Genomic DNA, 15018 nt, shown 5'->3' on the forward strand with positions numbered 1-15018 from the left:
ACATGGCAGTTGAAGTAGAAGGTGATGATTTTTGCTGAAATAATGGGGTTTGGGGTTGGAACGGAGGGATGAGGGTTTGACCAGCATCATAACTAAGTTCTGTCAATGAATGAATTTCTTCTACAGCAGGTCCTCTGTTTTAATGAAAGGAAAATTCTAAGCCATAGTAAAAACGATTTCTCTCTGTGGGAGGTGGGTGGAATTCTAACCTGGTGTCTTGCTATTTATGTGGGGACACAGTAATGTAGTCCCATGGTGCTATGCTGTTTAGCATTGTGTTGCAGGTGCAATGAGAAAAGCTAGGAGAATTTAAAACCATTGTACTGAATTTCAGTTTCTGGTTAGCATTGTTCTGTAGGAGGATTGTCCTACATATATTCTTATTGCACGTTGAATAGATCTAAGGTCTTCAGCATCTTTCATCAATTATTTACAGTACAGTAGTTTCTATGAAGACAGATTGATTATTGCCATAAAGCATGCACTATGGAGTAATCTCTTTGGAAAAATACAGAAATGGCATTGCTCGACTGAATAGAGAATATATTCTGGATAGCTATGATTCCCTGACGTTAAAAATTACCTCTCTTTCTAATGCCTGCCACATACTAGGTTGTGATCTTTTTTAGTCATTTTTTTGGCTAAGGAAAAAGTTGATGGAATGTAAGTTGCCAAGAAGTGTAGAAACGATAAAATTGTTTAGGTGAATTTAAACCACGTTTTTTCTTTGTCCATAAAAGAAGACTAGGAGATGAGAATGGCTACTTAATGTTAGTAGACTTTGTAAAGAAAAGAAAACATAAATAAGAATAACCAGATAGAAGTCATTTGGGAATAATGCTCCCTATATTTTCCACTCTTTTTAAGCATTGGCAGTGATGTTTATTTGTAACCCATTTTGTTTAGAAAGTTTCTGTGTATGATGAGTGTTTTCTCTTTTTAATCAAACCTGAAAAATGAAATGGATCTTAGAATTGAAATACATTAAGATGCAAGTCTCAGATCTGAAATGACACCCCCCCCCACCCCCCCCCCAATTCTATACTCTTTGTGTAGTTAGGCTGAGCTCTGAATGGAGTTTTTGGTCTGAGTGACTGTGAGGATTTGTAGCAAGGAGAAATGTGTCATCATTCCCAGGATGGGTATCAGCATGGAAGTCCTCAGAAAGTGAATTACACAGCTGGGAACTTAATCCAGATCTTCCACAGTCTAATTAAAGCAGCCAGTGTTTCTCCTCTGTTCTTGACTTGGTCTTAAAGAGAATTCAGAACATGGATGTCACATTATACTGGCAGCTGGGCAGACTTTTTTCTCTGTTTTCCTTTTAACCACAGTGCTTCTTGGTATCCTGATGGATACTAGTTGTCTTATAACCATTAAATATGATTTACTTTGTCACCAACATGCTTGAAAAGCACTGAATAGATGCTATAAGTTTTGAAGTGATACTTTTACATTCTAGTCAGTTGAAACTCTCTGCAAAAGTACTATCAGGATCCTGTATTGGTCTGATGTATTGCATGTGCAATGTTGCAAGCCATAACTAATTGCCACAGCATTAAGCCCTGCTGGATTTTCTGAATAATGAATAAGTTGTCTGTGTCTTATTTGGCTGAAATTCAGTTTGAGAGACAAGCACTTGTAATAGTGGGGTTGCAGGACTGCTGTTTCTGTAGTTGGAAGGTAAAAGTTCTTTCATGTGAATAAGCAATGAAAGTCAATTCTAGCTTGCAGAGAAATTGTCTAATGCTGTCTTCGCTCAGGCTACTACTGATAGCAAATTTTCAATCATCAACATTTTTTATAGTTTCTCACAAAACTTCTTGATTTGGTGATGCTCTGCATTATTCGTAATGCTGTACTTCTCAGATCTTTATGTGATTTGGCATTTTACTTGATTGGACATTCTACTTTCATTTATTTCTGAAATTGTTTTTCCTTTTTTTTCTTACCAATGGATTTAATGAAACTGGTATTTGATCACTTGGTTCTTAGTTTCATAGAATCATAGAATCAACCAGGTTGGAAGAGACCTCCAAGATCATCCAGTCCAACCTAGCACCCAGCCCTAGCCAGTCAACTAGACCATGGCACTAAGTGCCTCACCCAGGCTTTTCTTGAACACTTCTAGGGACGGTGACTCCAGCACCTCCCTGGGCAGCCCATTCCAATGGCAAATCACTCTCTCTGTGAAGAACTTCCTCCTAAAATCCAGCCTTACTTCCCCCAGCACAACTTGAGACTGTGTCCTCTTGTTCTGTTGCTGGTTGTCTGGGAGAAGAGACCAACCCCCACTTGGCTACAGCCTCCCTTCAGGTAGTTGTAGATAGCAATGAGGGCACCGCTGAGCCTCCTCTTCTCCGGGCTAAATAACCTCAGCTCCCTCAGCCTCTCCTCACAGGACTTGTGCTCCAGGCCTCTCACCATCTTTTTTGCCCTTCTATGGACACCTTCCAGCACCTCAACATCTCTCTTGAATTGAGGAACCCAGAACTGGACACAGTACTGAAGGTGTGGCCTGACCAATGCTGAATACAAGGGAAGAATAACCTCCCTTGTCCTACTGGCCACACTGTTCCTCATACAGGCCATCTGGGCACACTGCTGGCTCATGTTCAGTCTACTGTCTACCAGTACCCCCAGGTCCCTTTCTTCCTGGCTGCTCTCCAGCCACTCTGTCCCCAGCCTGTAGCGCTGCTTGGGGTTGTTGTGGCCAAAGTGTAGAACCCTGCACTTGGCCTTGTTAAATCTCATCCCACTGGCCTTTGCCCACGCATTCAGCATGTCAAGGTCCCTCTGCAGGGCTCTCCTACCCTCCAACAAATCCACACCTGCTCCTAGCTTGGTGTCATCTGCAAACTTAGTGATGCTGGACTCAATCCACTTGTCCAGATCATCCATAAAGGTATTGAACAGGACTGATTTGTGATTTAATGCTTTCTCAAAATAACGATTTCACATCCTACGCTTAGATCTTTTTTTTCTGACCTCAGGCTTTCCAAATGAAACATAGAGTAACTGTACTTGTGTCTGATTCCCAAATGTTCATTGATTAACAAAGAAATGAATATATTAGGCCTAAAATCCTCTAATAGGGCATGTTGCAGCATGAATCTGAGAGGCTGGCTTCCACAGATGCATAGTGCAAGAAAATACAAAGCAAGCTATTTCTATATGGAAAATATTTATTTAAAAGGAAAAAAAGGGGGAGAGGAAGAAAAAAAAAGAAACAACTCCACTTCTTCAACAAAATAATGAAGAATTTTGGGGATTACAGTCATCTGATTGCAAAGTTTGTTTTTAAATTCACTGTACTAAATACAGATGATTTTGATATAGCGAGAGGTGGATTTGGTTATTTCATCTCTTTCATGGATTGAAGGCTACCCACCAGCTGTGTTACTTCTGTTACTTCTTATTAACTTCTTCATAATATCTCATAATAACTGCTTCTTGTAAACATGCTGGATGTTTAGCTGTGACTCTTTCTAAGAGCACTGCTGAAAAATGTTTTTCATGTTGTTACATCATATAAAATATTTCAGTTATGTTTGAGCTGCTGTTGTTATCCTCTTTAGCCCAGAAGGTTTCTACTCAAAACTACTTGCAAGATCTCTAGGCAAGGAAGTTAGCTTATGACAATGCAGTAGAAGGCATGGAGATAAATGAGGGTCAAATAGCAGTTAACAAAATCAGTCAGGACTGTACTCATAATCACAATTATCCCTATTAATTATGGTTTTAGAATGACTTAGCTGTTCAGTGTTTATTTCTGAAGATCTCACAATGTCTCTAATGCTGCAGCAGTGCTGTGTATAATCTCAATCACTAAATCTCATTGTTCTATCTGGACATCACATCTGTGTTTTTAAAGTAGCATCCCTCCTCACTTTTATGGAGTTTTCCATGTGAAGATCTACACCTATGTAGATGATTAATTAAATACTGTATAGTATCTCTAGAGCTCCAGAACTCCTACAAAGCAGGAGTACAATCATATTTTGACTTGTATTCAGTAAAGCATATCAGCTACTTTGGAAAACTGTGAAATGGCTCTCTAAGCCCTCCAGAAAGCATGGTTTATGCCATCTGCCAGGGCAGAAGCTTAGAAAGGTCACAGATGCCAAGGTTCAATAAACAGCTTCTTTGAAACAATAACAACAAAAGACAGTATAACTATGGGGAAAAGCCTTTATGTGTTTAAAACAGTCTTATGAAAGCTTGTCCTGAAATTTCTTTTGGTTAACTGCCAGCTTCTGACACTTCCTGAGAAGACTAAAGTAGAACTTCAAAGTGTTTGTTGTATGTTGGATCCTTTCCACCTTTCCATGGATTTTTTTTCCATTTATGTCCAGCTTTTAGGTACGCATGGCTTCTCTAGCTGTTGTTTGTGCAAATGTAAATATAAATCCAATTGTAAATGTAATTGGTGGAAGAATGGAATCATCTTTGTCTTCATCCCAGTCTTGTAGAAAATGAACATTTTCATTTCTAAGTATCATGGAAGGATCGATCCACTTTGTGGGAGAAGATGAAATGAAGTTGAAAGACAAGCCTAAATTTGTTTGTGGAGGCAGTTAACATCTCACAGTCGTTGTGAAGATAAGTACATTGCAGACTCCAGGTCTGCCTCCTGTAAAAATTCTTTTGCCCCGCAGTAACAGCAGCTGGTCAATGGTTTCATTATTCTGTAGATTGTAACTTTCATGGGAAGCTGTGATCCCGGACAGACAGGGCCATGTTCCAGGAGGTTTGGGGAATTTATTTTCAAAATGGATAAAACTTCTGGAGACTAAAAGATAAAGCTATATAACTGAAATCTAAGTTCTCTTGTAAAACAATAACTGAATGTTTTAGGCAGGCTCTTGTTCAATAATTCTTCTGCTCAGGGGCCAGTGTTTGCTCCATTCTGAATACTCTAGTCACAAGACATTACAGCTGGGGGGTAAAGTTACAGACCTCATTTCATGTGCAGTCTCTTGACCAAGAAAATACTTGGATCAGCAGGTTAAATTACACCCCCTAAACCTAGGCAGGAGGGAAACCATAGGACTAAATTCTCTTCTCGGCTCCACCAAATAGATCTTTGTATGAGAATTCATATAGAATATATCTGCACTTACACTTTCTACATCTCCACTTACCCCACCGTAAAGGTGGTTAAAGTTTTCCAGAATTCATGTATTGTCTCAACACTTTCTGTGTTTGGAAAAAAGACTTGGACAAGGAACATCTGGATGCACATGATGTTTCGTGTCTGCATATATCAGGATGCAACTGGACACCCATTATTCACAAAGGTCATTTAGGTGACAAGTTCAGTGGGATGCAGAGATGCTTAAGACAGGAGTAAACGAGCTGATTTTAAGAAGTGGACGCGCCCGCCGTTAACTTGCTGTGAACAGTACTACTCAGGCTGGGTGAAGTACCATACTAATGTGGTTCTAGAAGCTTGGGGGTTGTCTCTGTGGCTGACAAGTGAATCAGTTTGCTTTTCTCCAGCTCGGGGAATAATAAGAAGGTGCTTCAGATTACCGTATAAACTCTCCTTAAGGTGTTCAACCCTCTCTGCTTTGAACGGAAACCAAAGCTGGACTTGGAGGTTTCTGATGGACAAATTCTGAGAAATTGAGCTATTCATACCACCCTGCAAAATTGTTTACATGCTCACATTGGGAGACTCTGCTCTCTGATCTATCTAGAACAGGAAATGAAGAACAGGTTATTTCACCCACACAATTCAGCATTCACAGTTTAGAGTGCCCAATCTGAGTTGCTTTTTCACCTTCCACTATGAAGGGACCTTTCTTTTTATTTATCACACTGCATCATCTCCAAATATAGATACTGAAGTTACAGACCTAATGTCAGGTGTTTAGCTGTCAACTGCATTTGTGAGAACACATAAGCAGTTATTGAAAATTCAGTTGTTTTGATGTAATTTAAGTAATATCACTCTGCACTAGAGGCATTGTAGTTATTCTTCCTAGTGGTAGAGATGTCACTTGGTACAGTTTGAAAATGTAGTTATTAAGTATACTGGAGATCACTGAGATCACTCAGAAGAATTATGTAGCATCTTGTTAGTTTGCATTAACCTGGTTTTGTATTTGAGTTATTCCACTCAGAAAATCAGCTACTTGCAAATCAGAACACTGATAATTTATATCAGGGAAATAGTACTTAAAATATATGGTGAGGAGGCAGACACTGCATTTCCAAAACTCATTTTTATCATTCTCAGATATACACTGCCATGTTACGTGACTAAAATGTCAGTTTCTATCACATAGATTAGATAAACTGTACTAGAATCTGGTGTTTCAGCATTATATAGGAATTTGTGCTGGAGATAACTGAACAGTGTGAGCTGGAATATATGTTTTTATCTGTCAGGTTATCTAACACACACCAGTAATAGAATAAGCCGGCTTCCTAACTGGACTGCAGTGCATTTTAGGATGGCATGTGAATACGTCCCTGTGATACGTCCCGCTTTTCATGCCATAAATAAAAAGTATATTCCTGTATTTATGTTCTTTTCTAAAACTGGAGATTCTTCAGCGTAATGGGATTTTAAGATTAGGAATCAAGGCAGTAGGTGAGTTAATACAACATCAAAGATTGTAATCCCACTTGTAGAATGATGTGTAGAATATTATTTGTATTCTTTTCTCCATCCTCCTGTGCCACTGCATGTAACAAGGCATCCTTGTAACTTCAGTGAGCTCTGAGAGACTAAATGCTGTGATAACCCATAGAGATATAATGTCCTCTGATAAATTTGCTTAACACAAATGTAATGAAGCTATATAAATTTTAAACCAAGTGCAGCATATACTTCCTTTGCCATGCATATCTGCTTATCTTCTGGATTTTGATTTGTGAATTATGAAAATAATTTTCCATTGTCATCAGTTGAAAACGTTAATGATGTTCTTCAAGGGCAGTGGTAAAATGTGTGGAGCTGCAGTGGAAGAGGAGATGGACACCTTACTGTATATCCTGTGAAATACAGTATTTAAAGTAATTCTTTTACTCGTTACTGATACCAGAAGTAAGCTCCCAAATAACCAGAGAGATGCCAGTCATATCACACAGAGATGTTACACCAAAAAAATGATTCCTCTTTGTTTTCTTTCTGACTTCTAAAAATGCTGTTTGTAGAAGTGAGAATATTTTTGAGAATCCTTCTTGGATTGCTTTTGTTTTGTTTGTTTGTTGTTGGGGTTTGTTTTGGGTTCTTTTCAGGAAAAAAAATCATATTTTGAGTTTGTTTTTTCTGTGTGAGGCTTTTTTTTTTTCAGAATTATTAAGGCAAAATTGTTGTTAGGGCTATCTCTGGGTTTACTATTATTTGCTTTTATATTTTCTTTATAACAATTGTTGAAACTGTGGAGGCTTCTGTTGCTTTACTTTGCTATTCACCGTATCTTGCTTAGTGCTCATCAATTACTGTGAAAAGTGCTACTGCCTTTCAAGGTCTTGGTGTTTTCCAGCAGCTCTGCATACATTCAATACAAGTTGAAATAAATGTATTGAGATAGCAATACATACTGCAACAAGTGGAAATCTAAGGGAAATCTTAGACTAGTTACCAGCTTTTCACAGATGTGAAAATTGTAGGTTGAATAATTGGTAACTTCTAAACTGATGTATTATTTGGAAATCAGACAGCCTTCAGCAAATTGAAGCAATGCTTCTTTTAGGAAGAGAGATCTCAGTTGAAATTCATTTTATCCTATTGTAGGAATCCAAGAAGAAATGTAAGAGAGAAAATAATGAGCTGTGTACAGAGCATTTGACCTTCATTGCCACAGCTTCAGGATGCCTCCCATGGGGGAGGAGGGACAGTGGGCCCCCTGGCCCAAGGGAAAAACGAGACATGATGCATGTTAAAGACTGGGCTGCACATGGTCTGGATTATGTTAATGCATTGTTTATATGGTGGTATAGAATAAGTCACCGTGAGGTGATAAGGACTTGAGACACTTGTTACATGGTCGATGCTTGTTAACGCTTGTGCTGCTGACACTTGTCTCACACGGGTCTTATGCTTGCACTCACGTGGAATAAAGGGCACCTGCTTCAGTCCAAAGGTGGTCATGGCATTTGTCTGATTACTGGCAGTGACATCCTATGTGTCTGTACATAGATGAATTCACAATTTGCCTAGTGTTAATTTGTTCCAGAATAGCCGGTTACGCAGGGGTAGTAGTGGCTTTAGGTAAATATCTAGTGGCACAAATAGTCCCTGCCTGTTTCTCCAAGCACTTAACCCATCCCATTCACTGTTTTCATTAAGTCATTCCTCTCTTATATCACTCTGAAAGTGGCATAACCTCTTAACTTGCCCAAAGCTACACATATAATTTATTGTCAGGCATTTTCATCAGCAAGGCTTTTTGAAGGAAATCCAGTCCTTGTGACAATGTTTGGTTGCATGAGTGCTGTTCAGTGATGGTAGTTCAATGACAGCATGCTGTAAAAGACCACAGTGAAAATATAACTGATACTCAGCAAAACTTTTTTTTCCCAGTAGCTATTTCAACCACTTTATCTAAGGTCACCTTTGAAAAAATACCAGGTTACTATTTCTGTGCTTCTTCTCCCAACTTAGAATAGCCAATGCTGTTGAATTTAACTTGGTTCTTATAGAAATTCGCATAAATATGTGCACATTACACCTCTATAAGACCAATTCACTATCCAACACCTTGTGGAAGATGTAATTAAGATGTTCTTTGCCAGAAGGCAGTGCTGCCACCCATTCTTCCCATCACTCCTCCCAGCGCAGTATGTCTTCTAAGCCTAATTCATAGATGACCTTTGGATGATCTTTGGAGCGGATACTTCTAGTAAAATAATCTCACAGAAATACTACCTTTTTCTTTTTGATTAAATGGACAAATAAACTTGTGTGCTCTATGTGGGTTTCTTTTGCTGTTTAATGCTCATTCATTTGATTTCTTACGTTTTTTCCTGCTTTCCTCATTGTATTTTGCTAGCGTCTGTGATTTATGTTTGCATGTTATCCTGTGTGACTCAGATTATCATCATCACTGTTAGATGAACTTCTTTGTATTAATCCATAGAAGAAATTAAGAACAAAAAAAAAAAAAAAGAGTTTGTTCATTAGTTACTGTTTGGTTTTGTTTCAATATTCTATTAATACCGGGCATATGTGACTTAGAAAGAAATCCTGTAGCCTGTGTTAAGGAGACCCTCCTTTTAGAAATATAATTTCTGTAAATACCTAATTTAGATGTTTTGGATGTAAAGATGTAGGTCTTGCAAGGAAGCAATGCCATGAACCTTTTTGCGTCAGATATAATACAGTGTACAGTCTTTGCCTGCCCTTTTAGTAGTTAAATGAACGTTCTCCTCTGTCTTGTTCCTGCTACAAAATAGAAAATAATCTTGACATTTAACTTTACGTTTTCCTATTGTTCAATTAGTGATAACTGAAAAAAATTGACAAGAAGCTGGTTTATGATATTTGTTCAGCAACCTATTCATTGGTAAAGGTCATGCAAATCACTGAAAATTGAATGCAGATCTCAAAATTGCAGGAGTAGAATAGAATAGAGTAGAATGGAATAGAAATCAAATTGAAAATATTTCAGTTAGAAGAGACCTATAATAATAATCTAGTCCACCTACCTGATCAATTTAGAAACAAATTAGTTCATCTGCATAATGCATAATGCATAATAAAAAGCTGTAAACACAGTCCTGAGTGAAATATTAGAGTTTATCAATTATCAGAAGGAGTTAGGACACCTAATTCTATTTAATTGTTCTAATATTAACAAAGATTTATTGTACACACAATAAGAGCATACTAGTGGAAGTTATAAGGTATGTTACTAAAAGTAAAAAAATCCTGATTTTATTAGTAGTCTCATTGTAGAGGCATAATAGGAGCTACTGAGTCTGCAGATCTTGTTCCTTTCCTTCTGCTGTTTCCGTGATGATTTTAGTTAAAACATTTGATATTAAAGGTTGGGTTATTCATAAAAGGTTTGCAAGGGCTAGCATCTGGTCTTCATTTTTTAATGAAATAGTGATATGATGCAGTGGTTATATTAATTAATTAATTAATACATTTCCCAGGAGTCATAGAATCATAGAATCAACCACTTTGGAAGAGACCTCCAAGGTCATCCAGTCCAACCTATCACCCAGCTCTATCCAGTCAACTAGACCATGGCACTAAGTGCCTCAATTAGGAAGATGGTGAACAGGAGCTACTATAATTGGACATCTTAAAATCAGATCTGATACATTCATACAACGTAAAAAAAACAAAACAAAACAAACAAAGAGCTGGTCAAAATCCTTTTTGAGAGTTAATATTTTCTTCAGCATATGTTTGGGTAATGCAGAAGTCCAGGAGGACATGAGAGAAACTGAAGGATGAGAAGAAAGCTAGCAGTGGACTGAGATGTTAAAAGAGTAGCTTGCAGGTCTGTCAAGCTGACATTGTATGGGAAAGAATAATGAAAAAAAATAAACTGAGCAGGGTAAAGGAGGCAATGGCAGCTGATACTGATTATGGAAAACACTTAGCAATAATAGTGTTGATGTATATAACTTACACCTCTGTGGAGTGTTTGTCTTATTTTTATATATTGTCTTGGTTACTAAATTATAATGGCAGAAAGTCAGCTGAATAGTCATGCTAAAATGGATGGAAAAGCAATTAAAAGAGAGGATTCAAAAGTGGGGAACATCACTGAACAGGTCCTACAGACAACATAGGAATTCATTTATATGACATTATCAACCTGCTAGGTGCTTAAAGCACACGATGTGGGAACTAATGCTTATTGCTTTTTATTACACACAATTTCATTTTACTCTTGTAGCTACATTTATCTGTCACAGGTTCTTTTAAATTTTAGTGATGGTTTTAATTTAACGTCCAGCACAATAACTGCAAGGTAAATGGAGATGTTTAAATTCCGCCTGCAAAACCAGAGGAGAGTCCAAGGCCTCGTTTTCCATAACAAAGCCTTTATTAGCTCTTGACAAAGAGATTATGCAATAGCTTGAGCTCTCTGTGGAATAGCTGATGCTGGCATCCATGAGCAGGAGTCTGCCAAAAGCCTCTGCATAGTTTGGCACCTACCAAGTGGCTGTCAGTTTACTTATGTTCCTAATCTGACAGTCACTAAAAATAGTTCAGATGGTTGCTTTCTACTGCTGAAGAAACCAGGTCCCTCTGGATATTTACGTGGAGAGGGAAGGGAACAATTGCAGTTTATTTACTCCCAGGTTTACAGTTAAGAGCATACAGAATGGAAGTGAACATACTTGTTTGTGAAATTACCTTTATGTCATGACTTTTAAAAGATTTAAGTTTAAACACACACTTGTTTCTGTCTTAATAGTAACTAATGAGCTTTTTTTTCTTACAGCCAACAATCAGCGGAAGACCTTGCAAGAGTACCTGCTAATTCTACCAGCAATATCTTGAACAGGCTATTGCTTAGTTATGACCCTAGGATAAGGCCTAATTTCAAAGGTTTGTCAGATATTTCAGCCTTTTTTTATTTAATCTTTGGAATATAGCTTTTGATCTTATTATACATAGAGAATTTATGTGGAGATACTATTCACAATCTAAATGTTTGTGTTGGATTGATTGCTTTTTAAATGATAATTTCCCTAGATAGTCTGAAGCTGCAGAATATATTTACCCCTTTGAGCTTAAAGGTAGTATGTTAGGATTTCATGATCATAGTAGTGTGTGTGATGCTCTATTGTTATTACTATTGATACTTTTTTTTAGTAGAATTAGATTTTGTAATTTTTAAATGTCTTTTTTTATCCTTACATTTTAGACTTTAGTAGTATCTCTTTATAAGATTTTAAACCATCACAATTTCCTGCAGATATCCTTGAAGTATCACTATTTGTAAACAAATCCTTTAAATACATGTTAGTAATACAGCTTACACATTTAGGGCTTTCAAATAAGTAATGAATTCAAACCTCTTCTCCTTGGTAGTCATGTCATAGAAATCTTCAATGTAGGTAAATGTGATTTCCTTACATAGGCAGAAAAGGTTGGAATACATATTCTCTGTAAAACCTGTAATAAATCATACAGCTGTAAGTTACACTTTCTAGGAATTAGATTATTTTCCTCCTGGTAAAAGACAGACAATTTTATTACATTGTGGACACTACAGTTCACACAAATTCTTTGGAACCTTATGTTTAAATATATGTACATTAAGAGATATGTCGACATACATGTCAGTAGTATAAGAAAATTTGAAATCTGTAATCTTTGTTGTGGAATCTTTGTTGTGGTTTTGAAGAGTGTTCTATTTCACTAAATTTTACAAGTGTATTTAACTCAGTTCTCAGCAAGTGCCTTACTTCTTTCTTATTCTCTGTAGAATCACAATTCTGTATTTTCAGCACTGAGCCTTGACAGAAACAGGAAGCATTTAGCCTCAGCTCTACCTGTTCTTCAGCATGATCACTTGTAATCACAAAACATGTTGCAGATTTCTTTAGATTTTTGATAGCCCTGCTGGCAGTCTGATAAGAAGATGGAAGGAAAAGGGAGGATGTACAGCGTTAACTCACAGGGAGGTGGAAGGAAAAGAACATTTTTTGACAAGTGGTTTGTCCACGTTAAAACATGTTTCACGCATAAGTGATTTTCTTGGATGGAACTTCCTATTGAAATCTGGATGAGATAGTACACTCTTGGCTGCTAGCAATAGAGTGAGTGCTCTGTCACATTCAGCAGGCATTAAACAAAGTATTATGCTTACTGCATAACTAAAAGCATCACACTTAACAGGTCTGATTAAAGAAAAAAAAAACAAACCCAAAAGCCAAACAACACAAAGTGTTGTAATTGAAATTTGAAATTTTATCTTGATTCTGGTGAACCAAGAGCACGAGTTTGGATTTATGCATTAGATGTACACTGAAATATTTTTTAGAGATAAGCATATACTGCTTTGTACTGCATTTGCTTGCTCTCTCAAAATATTCTTATATTCTCTTCTGTTGCTGAAAATAAGAAGAAACCCACTGAATTTAGTATTGGTGACAGTGCAAATTAGATCAGATACATGCATCTTGTGTACATGCTGACACTCTAAACATATAGGTGCTAAATAAAACTAGTGGGCCACGATTAGTTCTCCCAACCACCAGGCCACTTCTCCATGCTTTGTGATAACTCTGTTAATACCAGATTAAATGACTGCCAATCAGTTCCCGCAGGGTGACAGAGGGCAGATGTAGCAGCTGTCACACCATTCCTCTTCAACTACAGGAATCCTGGATGTGGAAAAGAGGAAAAAATCCAGGCCATCCTAATATCTTCACAGCTGCTGAGCTTTTAGATTTTTTTCTTGGCAAAGTGCAGCAACTTTCCAACTCTCTTGCACCAAGACTAGATAGCTGTGAAAGCTGCATGCTGTCTGTATTCATACTTTGCAGTTATTTGTTTGACTTGCACAAAAAGGTATTGTCCTACAATATAAGTAAATGTCTCATCATAAATCATAAGCAGGTAATTTGGGATGACGGAACATCATTATGACCTTGACAGTTAAAAAATGTCCACCACTCAAAATGTGAATTGCCTCTATCCATTACACTATGTGCAGAAGTAATATTGGATTGTGCATTCTGTAATAACAGAAAATAATGGAATTCAAAAATTATTCAAATTTATGATCTGTGAAATGCTTTAAGCTTAGCATTCTGGACTGAGGTTTCTTTTTTTCTGTTTTCTTATCACTAGGTTGAGAAGACTTTCTGTGATTTCCATTGACTTTCAATGGAAATAGATTAAACCATAGCTTTTGAAAGCTGTGTATATACTAACTTGAAAAGATAGAGTTGTATGATCCTTTAAAAAAACATTTCACATTGTGATACCAGTATAAAGGAGCTTTAAAAGAAGAATCATGCACCATTGCTGGACCATGCTGCTCACTAGAATTTATTATTTTTTTTAAAGGCATTCCAGTTGATGTTGCAGTCAATATCTTCATTAACAGCTTTGGGTCAATTCAAGAGACAACTATGGTAAGGCTGAAATGAAATTAATATAGCACACATGGTGATTTTTTAATTAAATTACATTTCATGCTGAGGATTATGAACTACAAAGTAGAAATTATTGTTATGATTGCGGACTCTGAGAGCTGAGATAATGGCATTAGTCATAGACTATGCTTTATGCCATAAACCTGTTATCCTGTTTAACTCTACATATTGTCTACAGATTGTTATGGCTTTTAGAATCTGATGTATGTGAAAGGAAATCCATGGTATCTATGAGGCAAGAAATACACTTATTTCCATAAATAACTCAGTTCAGGGGAAAAGCACATTTTGTAGTACGAATTAAGTAATCTTCCTGAGAGTTAGTATTCAGATTACTTGGTCTAGTACTAAAGAAAATACTAGGACTCTTTATGAGAGAAAGAGAAGATACGTGCGTGAGGCTGAAGCATACAGATTCTCTCTCTTTTATGTAGATATGAAGGTAGGCCTAAATTGTGCAGGAGTAGGAGGAGTAAAGGAAGTGGAACACCAATGACCATACCTTTTTTACTGTGTGAGAGATAAAGTGAGAAGTGAAGTTTCCAAAAATGCATTTTCTGTTCAGTCAGAAAATTTCACCACATCAATAACAGCACCAAATAAACCTCATTACAGTTTTGACTCTCTTTGTTTCTGTAGGAAATAAAAATCTATTCTAAAATGAGGAGTAGTTTCAGCAAAGCCATTTCCAATATTCTGAGAGTTGAAGATCTGGGTTTTTTGCAATGGTATTTTCAATAGGTACTGTGAAAAATAGTGCCCAAATAATAATATTTAATTGTTGAAATTGTTCTGATCTAATAAAGGGTTTTATTTTGTGTAGAAAAGTGGGAAGTACACCATGGCTTGCCAGCACGTGGGAGTGGAAGGTCCAAGGTGTTTCCTGAACATCTCATTCAGAAATAACTTTGTTGATCTGCTGCGTGG

General features: G+C 37.1%; 1 protein-coding gene across 1 annotated transcript in view; it reads left to right on the forward strand.

The window, feature by feature from the left end:
- Nucleotides 1–15018, forward strand: part of GLRB (glycine receptor beta) — a 49528-nt gene that overhangs the window by 1838 nt on the left and 32672 nt on the right. Inside the window, exons 3-4 of the mRNA XM_064148708.1 lie at nucleotides 11424–11530; nucleotides 14003–14070. Coding sequence (XP_064004778.1) covers nucleotides 11424–11530; nucleotides 14003–14070 — 175 coding nt within the window. The remainder of the gene's footprint in view (nucleotides 1–11423; nucleotides 11531–14002; nucleotides 14071–15018) is intronic.

Source organism: Pogoniulus pusillus, chromosome 9, assembly GCF_015220805.1.
Source record: "Pogoniulus pusillus isolate bPogPus1 chromosome 9, bPogPus1.pri, whole genome shotgun sequence".
Lineage (NCBI taxonomy): Eukaryota > Metazoa > Chordata > Aves > Piciformes > Lybiidae > Pogoniulus > Pogoniulus pusillus.